General features: G+C 49.6%; 1 protein-coding gene across 2 annotated transcripts; it reads right to left on the reverse strand.

The window, feature by feature from the left end:
* Nucleotides 1–1,521: 1,521 nt before the first annotated feature.
* Nucleotides 1,522–10,546, reverse strand: Slc30a3 (solute carrier family 30 member 3). Of its 2 annotated transcripts, XM_076832713.1 has the most exons (9): nucleotides 10,493–10,546; nucleotides 9,297–9,529; nucleotides 5,668–5,849; nucleotides 4,959–5,105; nucleotides 4,712–4,865; nucleotides 3,961–4,159; nucleotides 3,613–3,718; nucleotides 3,223–3,357; nucleotides 1,522–2,354 (listed from the first exon to the last, which is right to left on the reverse strand). In XM_076832713.1, exons 2-9 carry the CDS (start codon nucleotides 9,389–9,391, stop codon nucleotides 2,206–2,208), a joined length of 1,167 nt encoding a protein of 388 aa, XP_076688828.1. In that variant the 5' UTR covers nucleotides 9,392–9,529; nucleotides 10,493–10,546; the 3' UTR covers nucleotides 1,522–2,205. The 2 variants fall into 2 exon arrangements, with proteins under 2 accessions (XP_076688828.1, XP_076688827.1); XM_076832712.1 differs by lacking the exon at nucleotides 10,493–10,546 and having other exon boundaries at nucleotides 9,297–9,551.
* Nucleotides 10,547–18,844: the final 8,298 nt, after the last annotated feature.

The following is an 18,844-nucleotide window of genomic DNA, read 5'->3' on the forward strand; positions in this document are numbered from 1 at the left end:
GGGCCAGCTGCCAGGGGCCCAGCCTGGGGCCTATTTTCAATGAGTCGAAAAGCTTCATTTAAAAAAACATCATGAAATCCGTGTGTATTGACATGGAAAGATGTGTCAGGATTTAGATGCTTCTCACCCCCATTTATGTTATCACATAAACACATCAGTATGCACAAAAATGTGGATGGACGGACCCCTGCTGACTAGCAGATACCTCTGGGAGTAAGATAAAACACTCACCTACTTCAGATACTGCCTTTGTTGGACCTTTAAAACAAGCATATATTACTTTTATAATAAAAGTATTTCCATTATGGGGTAAAATCTTCACAGAAATATGTATGGGCTAATGAAAATGCCCAGTCTAAAAGCACAGAGACTGGTTTTGTGTGTGTGGCGCTAGGATAGAATCCAGGGCTGCTCCAGTACTAAATCATATCCCCAGCCCTTTTTATTTTGAGACAAAAGTCTGGCTAAGTTGCCCAGCTGGCCTCAAACTTGGGGTCTTCCTACCTTAGTTTCCCAAGTAGTTAGGATTACAGGTACACCCTACTGAGTTGCTTTTTTTTTTTTTTTTTTTTTTTAAGAGATGATCAATATTTTCTTAATGTGGCTGGTCTGTAAGACTAAATCTTCAGAAATTTGTAATTTTTAAAAGTACTTTTTAGTTGTAGATGGACACAATATCTTTATTTATTTATTTTTATGTGGTGCTAAGGATCGAACCCAGTGCCTCACACATGCGAGGCAAGCGTTCTACCACTGATATAGTCCCAGGCCAGAAATTTGTAATTTTTAAGACAAAGGAGACTAAATACAAAAGAGGCCCTTGATGTGAAGGCTGGTTTATGACAACCAAGCCCACAGTAAACTGGAAAAGAATATTTCTTGGCAAAATTTACCAATATAGAAAAGCTTGTGCATAGGAAGAAAAGAGGAAGGAGAAAAGGTTGGAGGAAAGGGACAAGAGGGAGGGGACAATTTTTGTCCAATGAAGACCTAAATGTTCTTTTTCAGGCTCATGTGTTTCCCAGGTTGTTCTCAGAAAGAACAGGAACTCTTTGCTCTGTTATGGAAAGCTTACTGAAGACAGCAACCCCAGATACCCCATGTCTCTTCCATGGACAGGGAGATCTTAGTGCCTGAAACGTAGGAAGAATGTCCTCCTCCAAAGTCACTGATGATGTGGCTGTGTCAGAGGCAACAGGAGCTGTCACTTCTCCCCACCCGTGCATTCTGGCCATGGTTGCTCCTGTCACCCTCTTGCTGTCCCAGAGATGTGCATCCACACATAGCCCACACCTGGGCTCAGGATTGCCACCCTCCGCATAAGTACTTTACACAGCATAAGGACCAAGTCCACTGAACTCTGTGGTCCAACTCCCCTCCCGCAAAGAGGCTGGTGTATCTCTGCCTCTTTCTGAATGAGGGTGGAGGGCTAGGAAGGGACATGAGGGCCATGGGAGGTCACTCCAGCTGCGGAGTCTGTCAGTTGATTCCCACGCTGAGGAGTCACACGGGGCTGGAATATGCAGTCAGACACAAGTTTATTGGTGGAGCTGCAGCAAGAGTCCTCCCTCTCCCTGGGAGAGCCAGCCGGGGGCACAGCACCAACAGAGGGATGGACAGACAGACTCCCAGACAGACACATGGGTGGAGCAGACTCATAGAGACCATAGCACAGCCACACAGGCAGAGACACTGAGGCCACAGCACCAAGGAACACACACAGACAAAACCACAGGGCTAAGACATATGGAGAAAGTGCAGGCTTTGGGACCCCTGCATAGACAGAGCGAGGGCCACATGGGGAGGGGGCCCCTGCTGACCTCCCCAGGCATAGGCACACCAAGAGCACAGAGAGGCAGATGACCCAGCCACACAGCCAGACAGGCTGCCACACAGACACATGGATTGCACAGAAAGGACATGCGCGGCTCTCCAGGCTGTGGGGAGCAGGGACTGTGGGGGCTTCTTACATCCCCCTGCCTCTGACCTGTTTCCAGCTGTTCAGCCTGACTCCCACCCAACACTCCCCCCCACACACTTTGGTCTTGCTCACTGGGGCTGGAGCTGGGGCGTTTGGCAGGTGGAAGAGGAAGAGAGGAAAAGGTATGGGCCCAGCTCCATTCCTTCTCCGTGACCAGAGAGGCAGGTGCTGAGAGTCCAGGACTGAGCCTGGGCCTGGCAGTGGGGTGAGGGTGGGGCTGTGGCTCAGGCTTGGGGTGGCTCCTGGCAGCGTGGACACCGGGCCATCTCAGATCTGTACCGCTCGACCTGCAGGGTACAGCTGGAGATTCCAAACCGGGAGTAGAGCCGGGATGATGCTTCTTTCAGGACAGCCTCAGGGTCAGCTGTGGAGTCTGTGGGAGAGAGATAAGAGGCAGCCTCAGTCCCCAGGGAGTCAGGACCAGGCAGGCTGTGATAAGGACAGAGTGAAGGGGGCCTGAGGGCTGCACAGCCTTAAAGCTAGGCATGAATGGCGCACTTGCTTTTCTTTCTGTATTGTATGAATAGCATAAAATCATCAAAGAAAATATCAGAAAGACTCACCCTAATAGACCACGGTTAACACACTAAACTGTTCCTACTATTCTATTTTCTTCTACCTTTGAGTATTAACATACAGCTAGATGTTTCATCAACCACACCACCCGGCTTTCCAGGACAATTCAGATGTTAAACATTCTGTCTCATTGTCCTGCTAGAGTTACCATCAAGTATCCCACAAGTTATGATATTTTTGGCATCTAAATTGCATGCCTCTGATTGCTTCTTGCATCTGGAAGAAACTCAAAAATTCTTTGTCAGCTCATGAGTCACTGTATATATTTTTAATAGTTGAATCATAATGTAGATATAATTTTATATTCAGCTTTTTTCTCAGCATTATACCATAAACATTTTTCCAAGTTGCCATACAGACTTCATAATTGTCATTTTAATAGTGATGTGATATCCCACTGGGAGGCATAAGTTAACTGTGCCCCATCACTAGACCTATAGATACTAGTGGTTTTTTAAAGGATTGTTGGTTTCTTATACTACCTCAGAAAGGGTGAAACCTCCCCCAGAACACAGTATCAAGGCCTCCTTCTTTCTAGTGTGTGTGTGACAGAGAGAAAGAAAGATCAAGAATGAAACAATCCCCAGTAATTCAGCCTACTGTCACATGTTGAGGGCCAGAGGATGGTTCCAGGAAGGTAATGGTTGGGGCCAGTGTAGACTCACCAATGGCCAGGTGTGCAGAGGCAACATGGTAAGTAAGTGTCAAGGCCCACAGGTGCAGCTCATGGGTTGCTCGGACTCCTGGCACCGACAGCAGTGTATCTCTTACAGGTTCAAACCCCACACCGCTGGGGGCACCTGCAACCAGCACCATAATGTCTTACTGCTAGGGCTGCTCCTGCCCAAGGGCAGTCCCCCCAGACTCCACCTCCCTGATCCTATATCCACCGGCCCTGTGGACCTCCATGATCTGCCCTGTGTCCCAATCCTTCTTTCACTAATAGGTCTCATGACTCAGCCTTTGTACATTCCTTCAGAGAAAAGAGGGGAGGCCCAGTGCTGGGGTTTTGTCAGAGAGGCCTCTAGGGTGGGAAGCAGTAGCTTTGGATTCACCTTCCATGAGGATGTGAAGAACATCTCGGAGGGTGGGGGCGGTGGATCCAAGGGCACAGATGGAGAAGAAGAAAGTGCTGATGGGGTCAGCCGCCTTGTATTGAGGCTATGGAGAAAGAGATCCTTAAGCCCAGGAAACAGGGACCTCTAGAGGAAGGTCTTGGGGGAATCAGACCAATAAGAGGTGAGAGGGAAGCCCTGCAGAGGGGGAACAGGAATGTGACCCAGGGCAAGAAGAGGCTGGGAGCTGGGAGCCTGAAGGAGGCTGTCAGAGGCTGAGGGTTTCTGAAGGAGGGGCTGGGACTTGGAGTGAGAAGGAGGGCTGGGGTAGGCCTCTACAGGTGGTACCTTGAAGTAGATGAGGACAGAGGCAGCCAGTACCCCGAAGCTCTGCACGAGGTCCCCCAACACATGCACGAAGGCCGCCCGGACGCTAGTGTTCCCCATGGACAGGGGGTCACCAGGCCCTTCTTCCAGCGGTGCATACTCTGCCCCCCTAGACCTGTGGCTGTGGGAAGGCCCAGCCTGGTGCAGCACAAAGGCCATTCTGAGGGGAAAGCAGAGCAGCTCAGACAGGCAGCCTCTCTGACCTCCTCTGCCCCGCTTCCATGCCACCTCCTCCCACCGCCCCAGGAGCCCAATCTACCTGTGTTCCCAGCCCCAGGAAGAAACCAGCATTGCCTAAGAGAGATAAATAATGCAGCCTGGGGGAAAGAATACTGGACTTGGTGCCAGAGACATAGATTCAAATCCTGGCCTTACTAGTTAATTAGCTGTATGACCTGGACAAGTCACCTAGACCCCCCCACCAGGATCTTTTACACTCATGGAAAACAAGGAATAATACTACCAACTTCAAAGGGTGACTTGAGGTTTAATTGAGATTATACTGATGAAAGACCCCCAAAGGAGCCAGTACACAGCAGGCCCTTTACAAATGTCTGTTCACTCTGAATTATAGGTCTCTGCTCTGGCCCCTTTTCTAGCTGACCCAAAGCAGACAGTGGAGAACCGTGTGTGGAAGAGCCAGCTCTCTCATCCTGGAAGAAGAGCCCTCGCCCTGAGTCCCACATAGTGTCTGCTCCACACTGGAACGTACATCATATTGGCACAGACTGCAATGCTGGCGGTCAGCAGCATGGGCTCTGCCTCGATGTGGTAGTCACTGTGCAGCAGGCGGAGGAAGGCCAGGTACAGGAGGACACCAGTGACCATCCAGAGGGAGACCACAGAGGCCAAAGCCCCCAGAGTCTCTGCAGGGGGAGACAAGCTGTCAGAGACATGCTCAGGACCCTGAGAGGTGCTTTCTGCAACATTTAGGGGCATTGGGTCATGCAGGGCCTTACCTGAGCGGTGCCAGCCAAAGGTCATGGTGCGGGATGCTGGCCGGGCAGAGAGCCAAAGGGAGAAGAGGCTGCCCATCATGCTACCCACATCTGCCAGCAAGTGGACGGCATCAGTCATAATGGCCAGGCTGTGTGCCAAATACCCACCTGCAAGGGCAAAATTATGTGAAGTCTAGTTCCCTTTAGGAAGTATCACATAGTTTGTGCTCACAGACACAGAAAATAAATAGAGGAGAACACACAAAAGTGAAAACTGGGGGGCTGGGGTTGTGGCTTAGTCGTAGAGCACTCGTCTAGCACATCCAGGGCACTGGGTTGGATCCTCAGCACCACATAAAAATAAAATAAAGGCATTGTGTCCAACTACAACTAAAACAAAATAAAAGAAAACTGGGTTTTTTTGGGTGTGATTAAGGGCAGGTTTTTATTTATTCTTTTCATGCATCCATGTTTTCAGGTTTTTCTACAATGATATTCTATTTTAATAAAAAGACACAGCTTTTTTAAATACCAGCCAACACAGAGAGGTCAGCCCTGGCCTGCCAGCACTGCCGTCATTCACCCTGAACCCCCCTTGAAGTTTTGTCTTTAATACCACCCCTCTTCCTGCCTCCTGAGTCCTGGGCACACCCCTCCCACCCCTCCACTTCCGCCTCTCCACTCAGGAATCCCTGGACTGGCACAGGTTGGAGAGCTGCTCCCCACTTACCAACCACCTCCCCAGTCATGAAGACAACACACACAGCACAGGCGGCGTACAGCTGCTTCCGCGCCCGCGTTCTCTCAGGCGTGAGGCCCGGCGGTGGCATGGAGTCCCTGTGGCAGTGGTGGAAGGGCATCTCCACAGGCTTGGGCTCCTCAGGGAGGGGCTCTGAGGGCTCTGTGAAGAGACTAAGAAGGCAACACCATTCCACCTGGAGTCTGGCCCCTGTCAGGCTGACCTGCTCATTCCCAGGTCCTCATCCCCCATGCTGGTCTCAGCAAATGCTGACCATCTCCCGTGCTTTCCCTAGGCCGGGCCATGCCCTAAGCCTTGTGGACAGACGGAGGCCATTACATAGTTTAGACCCTGACCTCCCTTTTCCTTCCATATACATAGCCACAGAATTTCACAGCTGGAAGGCATCTTACAGATGAATGGTCCCATCTAACAATTTAATAAAGAAATGAGAGGCGTGAGGCTCAGAGCAGGAAAGGACTGATGGGGGCCCCACAGTTGGCTGGTGGTAGAGTTGACAATAGAACCCAACCAAATTAATTTGCTATGATAGGCACCACCAGGAAGACACAATGAGTGGGACATCCTTCCTGGTCTCTGGGAGGTCTTGATGAGCAAGATGAATGTGCACTTAGACACTATGATACAGCCCAGGGCAGCTATTGGCAGCACAGCACCTCCCAGGTGAGCTCTAGTGAGGAAGTCAGGGAAACAACTGACAGAGGCAACATGAAGAGGCTCTTGAAGAATGGGAAGGACTTTGATAGAGATGAGTGAATGTGCCAGGCAAAGGCAACATGAAGGGACACTGATGTGATAATGTGGAGCAGGACTCAGCACATGAACATGGCTCTCCCAGCCCTCTTCCTGGTGCTTCCACTCCCAGAGCCTGCCCTCCCTATCTAGATACTCAGCAAAAGTGCTGTCCTTTCAGAGAGGAGTAGAATATTGGGACCCAAAACATCTGAGATTCCCAGCTCAGAAAACTGATGGCTCCAGAGCTGAGGCTGTCATAGGAAGAAGAGCTGCAGCCTGCTACGGCTGGAGATGCTGGTATGGGAGCACTGGTTTGGAGTCTGCCACAGGTTAACTGGACTTCAGTCTGACCATAAGCACCTAGAGGCCCTCTTAGCTACATGGCACCATGGCCTATCTTGACAAGTGAATGGGGATGGAGGCCTCCCTGGAGGGTGCCAGAGGCTGAGCTTGGGCTATTTTAGGCCTATTCTGACCCAATTCTCACCCCATCACTATCCAAACTGAACCCCAGCAAGGACAGAACCATCCACAGAATAAAGAACCTAAACAAATGAACAAAACATCCATGACAATTTAAAATAGTTGTGGAGGTGTGATAAGAATACCCATCAGGGAAAATGATGGCTCCAAACAGAAACTCATCACAGAGGTGCAGTGGAAAGGGTGCCTGGGGCCTGCTGGCTGAAGAAAGCTCCACAAGTAGGTGAACCAAGGTTTGAGGGAAGCTGAGGGCATCTGGTGCTTGTGGGGAAAATCCAAATGCTGGTAGGAAAATTTATCTCCTGGATATCAAAAGCCCCTTCCAATACATAGAACCTGGGTATACATGTTTCTGGGTGTTTTCAGAGGGAGTGGAGAGATGAGAGTGGCTTTGAAGTCCATCCTTACTCTTTTTATGAGGTGTGCCAGGCAGTGCATACATATAGAAGTCCAGTCTGGTGGGAGAGACAGATATGTAACAAATAGCTTCTAGGCAGGGAGAGGCTATTGAGGTGAGGTTATGAACAAAGGGCTTTGGGGCACTGTTGGGAGTGACCACCTCTAATGGGGGTGAAGAGAACTTCACAGGGGAAGACATGAGCCCTAGGTGGAGAAGGGTTCTCCTGACCCGTAAAACAACCATGACAAGGTTTGCAGCTTGCAGTTTAAGAGTGAGCCGAAAGGGGAAAGGAAGTGATGGCTTCAAAGGAACATAAAGGGAGATGTGCTGATTTACTGAACAAATATCTTCCTGCAGAGATGACTTTGCAGATGGGATGGAGAGAGAAGAGGTGGAGGGGTTGAGCACAGACCAGGCCTGAGGCTCTGGGTGCAGTGTGAGAACATGGGCAGGTAGATAGGAAGAGCCTCTTTCTGAAAACCCTGCAGGATTTGGTGACTAATGGTCATATGAGAATGGAGATGGGCTGGGAGTCAGAGTCACAGAGACTGGGTGGCTTTAGGGGCAGTGGGCAGGGCGCCTTCCCTGGCCTCATAAGGCACAGCACAACCAATCATCAAGGTAGTTATCCATCAACAGGCTGCTCCCTTTTGTTCTGCATGAATTGGGAATGAAACAGACCTCCTAGTCGGGATGCCAGGGGTATGTATGGGCCCGGATAGCTACATTCTGTTGAGTGGGTAAAGGCTGTTCCCTCTCCTGGCCCTCAAAGCCCTCAACAAACAAATTAAATCTAGTGGGGAAGGCAGGGTGATGTGAGCAAGGGAGCAGGAGCTGATGCAAAGTCAAAAGGATACCTGAGAGATGCAAGGGTCACAGCTGGAGCCCCTACAGCGGCCCACCTCTCCAGTCCCCTGCAGGAAGTCTTCCCTCTCTTCTGCTCACCCATTCCCTCAGTCACCCAGGTTTAAGGTCCCCTCCCAAGGAAAGTGCTAGAAACACACAAAAGCACCTCATCAAAGACAAAGGGAGCGGGGCGGGAGAGAAACAGATAGATTAGGAGAGACAGAGAGAAAGATTAGGAAGAGAAAAACCTGGAGACCATGCCAAATTCTGGAGACAAACAGACGGTCAGCCACCAGACAAAATGGCCAGCAGAAGTGACCATGAAAGGCCTAGCGCTGCCGCCGAGGGGTAAGGCGGATGGAGCCGGCGGGCGCCCGGCGCGGGAGGCTGGCAGGGTGCGGAGGCGGTTCTCCAGCCGCCCCCGGCCCGCTGTCCCGGCCGCTCCGCGCGCCTCATTTCACACCTCGCCGCCCCCGGCCCCGTCTGTGCCGAGCCGGGAATACCCCCAGCCGCCCTTACCGCACCTGCTCCTTCCTAGCCGCCCCCTCTCTTCCCCGCCGGCCGCTAGCTCCCCAGGAGCCGGGAAGACCCGCCGCCGAGCCGGGCTCATCTTCGGGCCCGGGTGCCCACAACTGGCTGCGGCTGGAGGGGGCGCCCCTAGCCCGGGCGTGCAGAGAGATGGGCTGGGGCCTAGACATGGAGCTCCGAACCCTGGGTGGTGAGGTGTTCCCGCCGCCAGGCCCCGGGGCAATGCGGACATCGGGGCACCTGGCGCGGACTCTGGCCCGACGGAGCGACAGACGCTCCCAGGAAAGTCAGACGCGGCGGGGGCGGCAGGGGGGCCGGAGACGAGGAATGCCGACTGGGGACCCGCTTCGCGGGAGCGGGAGAAAATGGGATGGCCGGGAGGAGACACAGCGGGCTGCAGGCCGGAGGGGATCGGGCTGCTCGGGAGGGCTGGCTGGGGCCAGGGGCTCTGTGCGCCCGAAGGGAACGAAGCCCCGCGCCGCGAAGCCGAGGGAGCCGCTGTACGCTTGGGTGGCCGGCCGAGCCCGCACCGAAGGAGACAACGAAATGGACAGAATGGCAGGAGGATGGAGCCCCCGGGCCGAGGGCCAGACCTGGTTTATCCTACCTCTTCAAACGCAGGCCGCCGCCGGCGCCGCCACGGTCCCGGGTGCTCACGAGGCGAGTGGTCTCTGAGCCTCCAGTGGCAGAAGAAGGCTCCATGTCCAGCTGCTCCGACCGTCTAGGCCCCACCGAAGGAGGGAGAGGCGGGGCCGGCCTCGCGCTGTGTCCGAGCAGCCCGCGGACCCCCGGTCTCCCCGCAGGGCCGCGGGGCCACCAGAGTGGAGGGAACTGCGGAGACTATAGTGCGCGGAGTCCGAACTGCAGATCCCGCGGCAGCTGGAGCCCCGCCCCGCGTGGGGCTATCTCCTAAAGCCCCGCCTCTAGGCTCCCCGTCCCCTCTCCCACGCCTAAACCCCGCCCCCTAAGCCCCGCCCTCATACCCAAAGCCCTATTTTCCCGCGCCAGAGCCAGGTGGGGACACGGGGAGCGCCCTGCCACCCCAGTTCTAGAGAACGTTCTATCTGCACAGCCCCACCCCTTAAGTGGACCGGTTCGGCCCCTGCCCCAACTCCCACCCAGCCGTTCCAAGACAAGCTCCTCAGGCTTAGGGACCTCCCAAGGACCAACTTTAGCCCAAGGAAACCCACCCTTGCAGGCCTGCTTGGAGTGTCGCCCTGCCACCCAGTAACCTTGTGGCTCCAGTTTCCGTGCGTAGACAGAAACAAGGGCCAAATCTATCTCCAGAGAACCAAGAAGAATGTGGGGTGAGCAAAGACACATTCCAGAGAACCTCAAGAACACTGGCAAGAAAACCCACTGTGGAATCTCTGGGGTAGGAATTCACAGCAAAATCTCAGTTGAGCACTGTTCCGCTAATAGTTTACTTTTACACAGGACCTTGAGTGACAAAAAGCTTCCTGCTGTCCATTATTATCCCTACTTTTTAGATGAGTAAATTGGGTCCCCCAAAAATGTCCAAGACCATGCAGTACATAAATAAAGGTCCCTGAATGAAACCTCATCCTCTTTCTCTCCCAGATGGGGCTAGGGCGTCCCACTGGGACTGAAGAGTGTGAGTCACAGTGCTTTCACTGAGAGGCTGAGACAGCAGGAGTAGTACCACCTTTCTGGGGTCACAAGCCACTGGTTACGGAGGCAGGTTGCAGTCAGCTTGTGATTCCTTATCTCCATAAGTGGAGCACCTTCTGGGGCATTATCTCATTTGGGGAACATTAAAACCTAGTATTAGGAGTGACTTACGGCAAAGTCCGATGGCTAGAGTTGAAGCTTCAAATGCTCAATGCTTTCTGCCCCTCGCACTTGCCGCCCCTGTAGAATGAAAACGGGGTGGGAATTGGATTGTGCACTCTAAGCTGCGACAGTCTGTGAAGAGGAGGGTCCGTGGGAGGAGGGGAGAGAGTAAGCAGGGATGGGGAAGCATTGAGTGTGGAAATGGTTAGTGAAGGAGGGCGGGCAAGGAACTCATCAACCGCATCTTTCAGAACATACTGGGCGTCCTGAACTATGAGTCCTGAGAATAGACACCTACCCTCGACATTATTGTTAAAAAAAAAAAAAAAAATGAGACCGTGTGTACACTTACAAAAACAAAAACCCCTGGAGCCCGTGCCAGCTAGAGTGACTGGAAGTGATGGGGTTAACCCGGGAGAGCTTCGCGGAGGAGGTGAGGCTTAAAACGGATTAGGCAAACTGGGCGGCGAGCTGGCTGTTCCGGCGGGGGAGAGTGCCTCTCGGCTCTTGCCAAGGTTTGCGGGTGGAGGGTGCTAAGGGATCGCACTGAGCGGCGCAACCCAGCAGAAAAAGAGAACCGAGGGTCTGCGCTGGCCCTCCCCACCGCTCCTCCACCCACGCCGCGCTCCGCGCCGCTGCCAGCCTTTCCTTCTAGCCAGCACCCGCACCGGCGCCTCGTGTACGACCAAGGCTAGGCCAAGACCCGCGAGGGGCAAGGGAGCCCGGGAAGCGGCGGGGTCGGGTGGGCGGGGCTCTCCAATCTCCCTAGGGACTAGAGGTTGAAGGGGCCTCAGCTCTCTGCTCGGGTCACAGGAGGGCAAACTGGGGTAGTGAGGTGAAACCACCGACCAAGGTCACCTTGTTGGCCTGTGTCAGAGCCACAGTGCCGCTCATGCCCCTGCCCGGTTGTGCCAGGGCCCGGGCTCGTCCCCTGGCGCCGTCGGTTTTCTAAACTCGCCACCCAGCCTGGGGCTTCCCCAGTTCTGAAAACCCTGGAGCTGGGATGATCAGGAGCTCCGACGCACTCCAAGGAGTGGTGCACTCGCCTCGTCCCCAGCTGCCCGGGTAGCCTAGCTCTAAAATGAGGAGAAACCGCGGGGCCTACACGGGGACCCAGCTCCTTGGCCCGCCTCGCTGATGACGACAACAGGGGACGTGACAACAATGGCTTCCTCCGGGATTTCCCTTCCTGGATATCCACCGGCGCGCGGAAAGCAGTCCCGACTGCCCGGGAGAGGGTGCAGACATAGGCACGTACCCGCCCCGCCACCCGGTGGGATACAAGCTGGCGGGGAGGGGGGGGGCCTCGGAGCGAGTGGATGACAGGCTGACTGGATGTCTGGCTGCTGAACGTGACGCCTCCGCAAGCCTAGGGAGCCGGCGGTGGGAATACCAACAGTTGCCTTCGCTTGAGAATCTGTGTAAGAAAAGCTTGGCGGCAAGAGTGGTGCTTGCACCTGTTTACCCAAGAGTCATCAAGTGGCCCTATTTCCAAATTTTGCAAAGGTCCTCTTGAACGCCAAGCCTGAGGGAATCATGCTGCACCTGGATAGGAATTTGGGATTTTCTTCAGGAGTTGGAAGGTCAGCCTACGATGGAGCCCTGTATGGAACTGTTGGTTTTTTGTTTGGTTTGGTTAGGTTTGGTACAGGGGATTGAACAGTAGGGGTGCTTTACCAGGAACTACATCCCCTGTACTTTTTATTTTTTCATTTTGAGACAGGGTCTTGCTAAATGACCAAGGCTAGCCTTGAACTTGAATCAACCTGCCTCAACTGCTAGTGGCTAGGATTGCAGGTAGGCACCACTGCCTCTGAATGGAATTATGGTCTTTTAAGAACTATTCATTCAACATTTACTCAACACTTATTCCCTGCCACACATCCTACTAGCTTAGCTGGAGATGGGTGGTAAACAAAATAGAGTTCCTCCCCTCCTCATTCTAACTTTACTACAAAAGAGCTGTCCTCTGGAGTTCTTTGTATCCACATGCTTTTACTGCTCTGCTTTGGTAACAGTCATTAGGCAGAGCTTGGTCCCAAAGACATGATGGAAGCAGGAAGCCCTGGATGTTCCTAGAGTAGGTCCCCTCAAGGGGTCCTCTGGTGGAACAGGTCAGAAGATACTACATGGGGACCCATGCTAAAAGTCCATGCTAGATCATTCATATTGGAAGAGGAGAGTGAAGCCCAGTGCACCCCAGTGTTGAGGTTAAGATTTAAATTAGCCTAGGGACCTTAGGCAAAATTTGAAATCTAAGCGTGAGCAAAAACTAACACTTGCAAGAGCCAACCCAAGCTGGAGAGGACAGGCTAAGGCAACCTGGAGATCCAACTTCTACTCCATTCTCTATTCAGATGTCACTTCCAAAGAAGCCTTTCCTGACTTCCCCCAGGCTAGGGATGTACTTCTCTGGTTCTCTCAGCACGTGCTTATCTGACCATAGTAATCACATTGTCAAAAACATTTGCTTGACTGTCTTCTCACTAGAGAGAGGTTAAGCTCCCTGAAGGGAAGAGGGTGTCTTTCTCATGCTGGATCCCCAAAGCCCCAATAGTGGCAGTACACAGTCCTTAACTACGCCTCCCCCGAAGAGAAGGAGCTGGTCATCAGGGTGGAAGAAGGATGGAGGAAGCTGACTTTTAGTTGGCAACAGAGAAGGTAAGAAAAGGCTGCAGCTTAAGGATTCCTGGCCCCCAACTGGGTTAGTTCTCATGTACTTCTATTGCACACTACGTTTTCTTTCCTAGCATTTATCACCCTATACTTAAATTTCTACTTGAAAATGATGTGTTTCTTCCTTGGCTTCCAGGATACCATAGTCTGGTTTTCCTCCTACTTTGCTGACTGCTTATTTTCAGTCTCTTTTACTGGTTCCTCCTCATCTCAATCTTGCAATGTTGGATTGGCCCAGGAATTGGCCAGCCTTTTCTCTTATCTTTCTGCACTTATTTCTACCATCTATCACCCAATCTTAAGCCTTTAAGTACTATTCAGTAATAGCAGAAAGCAGGGGTTGTTGAAGTTGGATGTAAGGTATATGAGGAATCATGGTACTATTCTATTTTTGTATGTGAAATTATTTTTTAAAGATTAAAATATAAATGGCTCTATAGATGATAATTCCTAGGTATCTCACTTGGACTTCAAATTCTTATGCCCAAATGTCAGTTTGACATTCTCTCCTGAATGTCTTAACAGCAAGCATCTCCAGATTCATTAATCTAAAGCTGAGCTCTTGATCACCATTCCATCCCAAACCTCTTTTCTTTAGCCCTCACATGTCAGAACATGGCAACTCCATCCTCCATGTGTATAGGTTAGCAATTTTAGGGTTATCTTTGACTCTTCTATTTTATTATCCCACATTCAATTTGTCAGCAAATTCTGCTCCTACCCTTGTCCAAACCACTATCATCTGCCTTCCTGATTGTCATATTAGCCTCCTAGGTGGTCCCCCTGTTTCCTCCAGTCTTATTGCCCTATATCCTTTTCTCAATCTAGTAGCTAGGCAACATATGTCAGATTTTGTTAATCCCCATCTTGTTCAGAGAACCAGCCAAAGTCCTTCTAATGTCCTACAAAGGCTCTACACTGATCTCAGTTCATACTCATTACTATCACTCTCCAGGCACTCTGGCCTTTCTGTGAGTCCTATAACCCTGCAACAAGATAACCTCCTGCCCCAAGGCCTTTGCATTTGCTCATCTCTACCTCTACTGGATTCAGTCAGATGTATTTATAATCTGCCTCTTCACTGGCTTCAGGTTTTGTAGCAAATATCACCTTCTCGGATCCCCTCTGCCTGTCCTTTTAAAAACTGCAAACCCTCCCTCATCACAAACTTTCTCCATCTCCATTCCCTGCTTTATTTTTTCTCCATAGCCATTATTACCATCTTTTACCCTGTTTTTAAAATTTATTTTGTTTGCTATCTTCTCCTATCAGAATATAAGGTCCATAGTGGCAGAAATTTTTTTGTGTATCCCCAGCACCTAGAAGAGTATCTGGCACATATGGGCACCTACTAAATTTTTGTTGAAAGTTGTAATGAAGATGGGCACAGTGGCACATGACTATAATCCTAGTGGCTTGGGAGGCAGGAGCCAGCCTCCCAAAAGTGAGGTGCTGAGCAACTCAGTGAGACCCTGATTCTAAATAAAATACAAAAAAAAAAAAAAAAAGGGCTGGGGATGTAGCTCAGTGGTCACGTTCTCCTGAGTTTAACCATTGGTCTCCCCAACCCTCAAAAAAAAAAAAAAAAAAAAAAGGTCTAATGAATGTCTCAGGTAGGCTATAATCTATGAAGGCAGAAAAAGACTTTGAATGCTTATCAATATATCTAAGGTATATAGCTTTGCTTAATAAATATTTGTTGAAGAAGCTATATTATTAAGGAAGAGGACATTTTACAAGGGGACGTGGTATAAGAGCAATGGTACAGAGGTAAGGAAGAAATATTTGGGGTGGGAGGAGATGTCATCTGGATTATTGTAGAAAGTTCACTTTAGGATGATAGAAGACAGTGAGTTTGGAAACATAAGTCGCTATCAAGTTGTAGAGTTCATTGACAGATTTCAAAGGCTGCTTTGCATCCTGTAGGCTACAAGAAGAGTGGCTTTGAGGAAAGGACTACTTAAGATCACTAATCTGACCAGGCCATGGTGGCATGTACCTGTAATCCCAGCCACTAGGGCAGGCTGAGGCAGGAGGGTCATAAGTTCGAGAGCCAGACTCTATCTCAACATTAAAAAAAAAAAAAAAAAAAACAAGGGCTGGAAATGTAGCTCAATGGTAAAGCACCTCTGGGTTCAATCCCCAGTACAGAGGGAAAAAAAAAGAACAGGAGTCTGGCAGCAGGATTCCAGATGAGACTGGACTGGGGAAACAGGAGGGGAGGACCACATCTGTTATGATCTGGAACTCCCTTTAAGATTTCAAAAGGGAAATCTTAAAGCTGTGAGAGCTAACAAGAAGGGACAAATAAAAGAGCCGTTTTGGAAAAAAAAAAAAACAAAACTAATCAGACCTTTATAACCTGGATTTGGGGAAAACAAGTCCACAGTCCAGTGAAGCTTGGATTTTGAGTTACATTATCTTGGAAGTAGTGATAACGTTAACAGAAATAGAGAAACTAAAAGTAACAACCCATTTACATCATGATGATGAGTTGAGATTTTAGAGTGTGGTTGTGAGGCAAGTGGATGACATTGAGGCGTGGCTTGACAGCTGAAGCCAGGGTATAGACTGGACCTCTGAAGAAGAGAAGAGACAGCACACACACAGACCAAGCATGCAGAATCTCTGTAGTCAACTGTTAGAGAAGGAAGAGGTGCCAGGAAGCAACCAGGAAACTCATACGAGATGTAGGAGAGCCAGAATAACGCAGACCCACAAAATGAGAAGGCAGGAAAGTGATGGGGTTAAACAGGAAGGACAGAGTGATCTAAGGCCAAACTCTCCTCCCCAAACCTAGCCTAATGATTTTCACTTCGCTTAGCCATTCTACCCAAAACTCTAGTTATTCCTCTTGTGTTAGTAAGAATCAAGAGGGTGAGGTATGAGTTGCCTTTCTCGCTATAATCTAAATTCTAGTATTGATTCTGATTGCTTTCCACCTAACCTTTAGGGATGAGATCATCTATGCAGCAATGTTATTTATTAGAAGCACAGAAAGGAAAGGAAGTGAGAGAGTTAATTTTGGAGTTCTGGCTGCTTGGGGAGGACTATGCAGATCATTCTGGATAGCCAGAGGATAGCACTGGGTAGGGAAATAAGAAAATGAGGTTCTAGAGGGCTGGGAGAAGGATGCAGAAAGAATGTGGAAAAACATCAGTGAAAATTTGCAAATCATAGAGGAAGGGCTTACTTTTCCCCTTCTTCCTAAAGACAAAGTAAAAAGCAGCATCTCTATTTTGGGCAGAGTGGGTATTGGGAATGGAAGCTCTTTGCTACTGAGCCACCAGTTCTTTTTACTTTGCTAAACTGTCCAGTCTGGCCCTGAATTTGACAATCCTCCTGTCTCAGTCTCCCAAGCAACTTGGATTACAGGCATATGCCATTATGCACAGCAACTTCTCTCTATAAAATTGGGAGGATACCACACAGAAAGAATTATTCCAATAATAATAGTGATAATTATTATACTGCAGAATTCCTATACACCAGACTCTGTTCAAATTAAGAAGCTGGTAACAACCCTAAGAGGTAAGCACTGTGATCTCCATCTTACAGGTGAGACAGATGTGCTATTATCCTGGCCTCAGGTCTGCAGCTTCTAGGGTTGTACGTTGGAGAGGACAGAGAAATGAAGTAGCTTCTTTAGCTAGAAGCCTTCCACCTCTCACCCCAACATAACTGGCCTGGGAAGGACAAACAAAACTAAGTTGGGGGGTTTCTGTCATATGGAAAACACAAGCCTTCCTGTGGGGGTAGGGAAAGAGGGACATTCCCTGACATCACCCATGAGAGGAAATGAATATCATCTATGGCTTTGGTCTGTCTCTAGCCATAGATTTTAAACTGGAAGGGAGTTGGTGTGTATAAGGAAGAATCATGGTATAGACACTGAACTTGGAGTCAGGAAACTTAGGTCTGGACTTCACAGGTGACCTTGAGCATCTGTAAATTCCTTTGGGCTGCACTGGGCTCAATTATAAAAATGAAGGCATTGGGGTAGAGTTAAACCTCTGAGGTCCTTTCCATCTTAAAAACTGTATAATTTCCATCACCTGGTTGTTGGGTGTGACAAATTATGATCTCTCTCTCCCACTGCATATGTTCCAGAGTGTGGTGTTTTGGGTATAAATATGCCAATGTCTGCTGTCTGTTCCAGCTATATGACTACAACTTTTTGTTTGTGGGTAAACAAGGGATGCTTCGTGGTTCTCTTCAAGAAAGACCAAATGGCTCTGGGAGGCAGAAAACTCTACGATCAGTGAGTGATTCAAGTCATGGTGAGAAGGCAAATGATTCCAGAAAAGGTTTGAATCTGTAATCATTCATTGTCAGTTATTTTTGTTTTTCTATTCTTTTTTCAACCAAATACAATTAAATCTTGACATCAGTCCTATAAGATGGCACAGGTTTTTATAGAAGAAGCAAATGAAACTCAGGGATTAAGGAACTTGTTCAAGATTACACAGCTCATTAGAGCCAGAGCCAGAACTGAGATCTCATGCTGCTGAAGCCTGGCTTGTGTGTTCTTCTCAATACTATGTGGGGTGTGAGAAGACAGCCTATGCACAGGACACAGTTGGAGGGGCCGTGGTTTTTAGAAGGCAGAGTGGAGGATGCTCCAGCCAGTAAGCTGCAAAGTGGATGCCAGGCTGACTTGCCTGCTATGTTCCCACTCTGCACTTACTGACTGTAGCATCCTTTCATTCAGAGCAGAGCTTCACATGACTTAAAGATAAAGGCCATTTTTAGGAGCCATGAACTGGATTAATTAGAATGGCAGAGGACAAGGATGAGAAGCATTAACTTTCTAGAGTTGACTACCTTTCTCCCAGGGCTCATGTCTATAAAATAGGGATGTGATCATACCCTCAAACAGAGTTGTGAGGATCAAAGGCAATGATTGGGTTGAAGTTCCTCTGAAAAGTCACATATACATTTGCTCTTTCATTCAACCAATCAACATTGATTGAGCACCTACAATATCCCAGGGATTGTTAGGAACTGGCGGAATATATATATATATATATATATATATATATATATATATATATATATAAATAATATACATATAAGCAGCTCAGAATCACATTACATATTATCTCTCTTCTCATCCTCTTTTTGTCCCTTCTTGTCTAGGACCAGATAATGGGAGATGGGCCCCATTGTCCTATCCAATCCCCCAGCTTCTGTCCAAAAGAATTGTAGCTATGGCTAAGCCTCCAGATTTAAATTCCATTGGCAGAGAAACCCCTCAGCTGTAGCTCATTCAACAAATCATCCCTTCACTTCCTGTGAGTCAGGCATGGTTATAGGTGCTGGGGATACATGGTAAATGAACAAAGTCCTGTCCCTTGTAGAGCTGTCAACTGGAAAGTTGGGCCTTAAATCAACACCCAAATAAATATATACTCACAAATCATAGTGAAGGGGGCATAAGGTGGGGAGGGAGGAACAGAATCCAGTTTAAAGGCCTCTCTTTGGAGGCATGAGAATAGTCTGTGGAGGAGCCCTCTGGGCAGAGGAAACAGCTCTCTAGGTCAGAGGCCCCTGAAGTAGGAAGGAACACAGTGTCTTCAAAGATGTGACAGGAAAGAAGTGGGGCAGAGCCCACAGCAAGCAAGACGGTGGTTCTCCATGAGATTGGAGTGAGAGGTAGGGGCAGGCCACGCTGGGTCTTGGGGA

Source organism: Callospermophilus lateralis, chromosome 14, assembly GCF_048772815.1.
Source record: "Callospermophilus lateralis isolate mCalLat2 chromosome 14, mCalLat2.hap1, whole genome shotgun sequence".
In the NCBI taxonomy this organism is placed as follows: Eukaryota; Metazoa; Chordata; class Mammalia; order Rodentia; family Sciuridae; genus Callospermophilus; species Callospermophilus lateralis.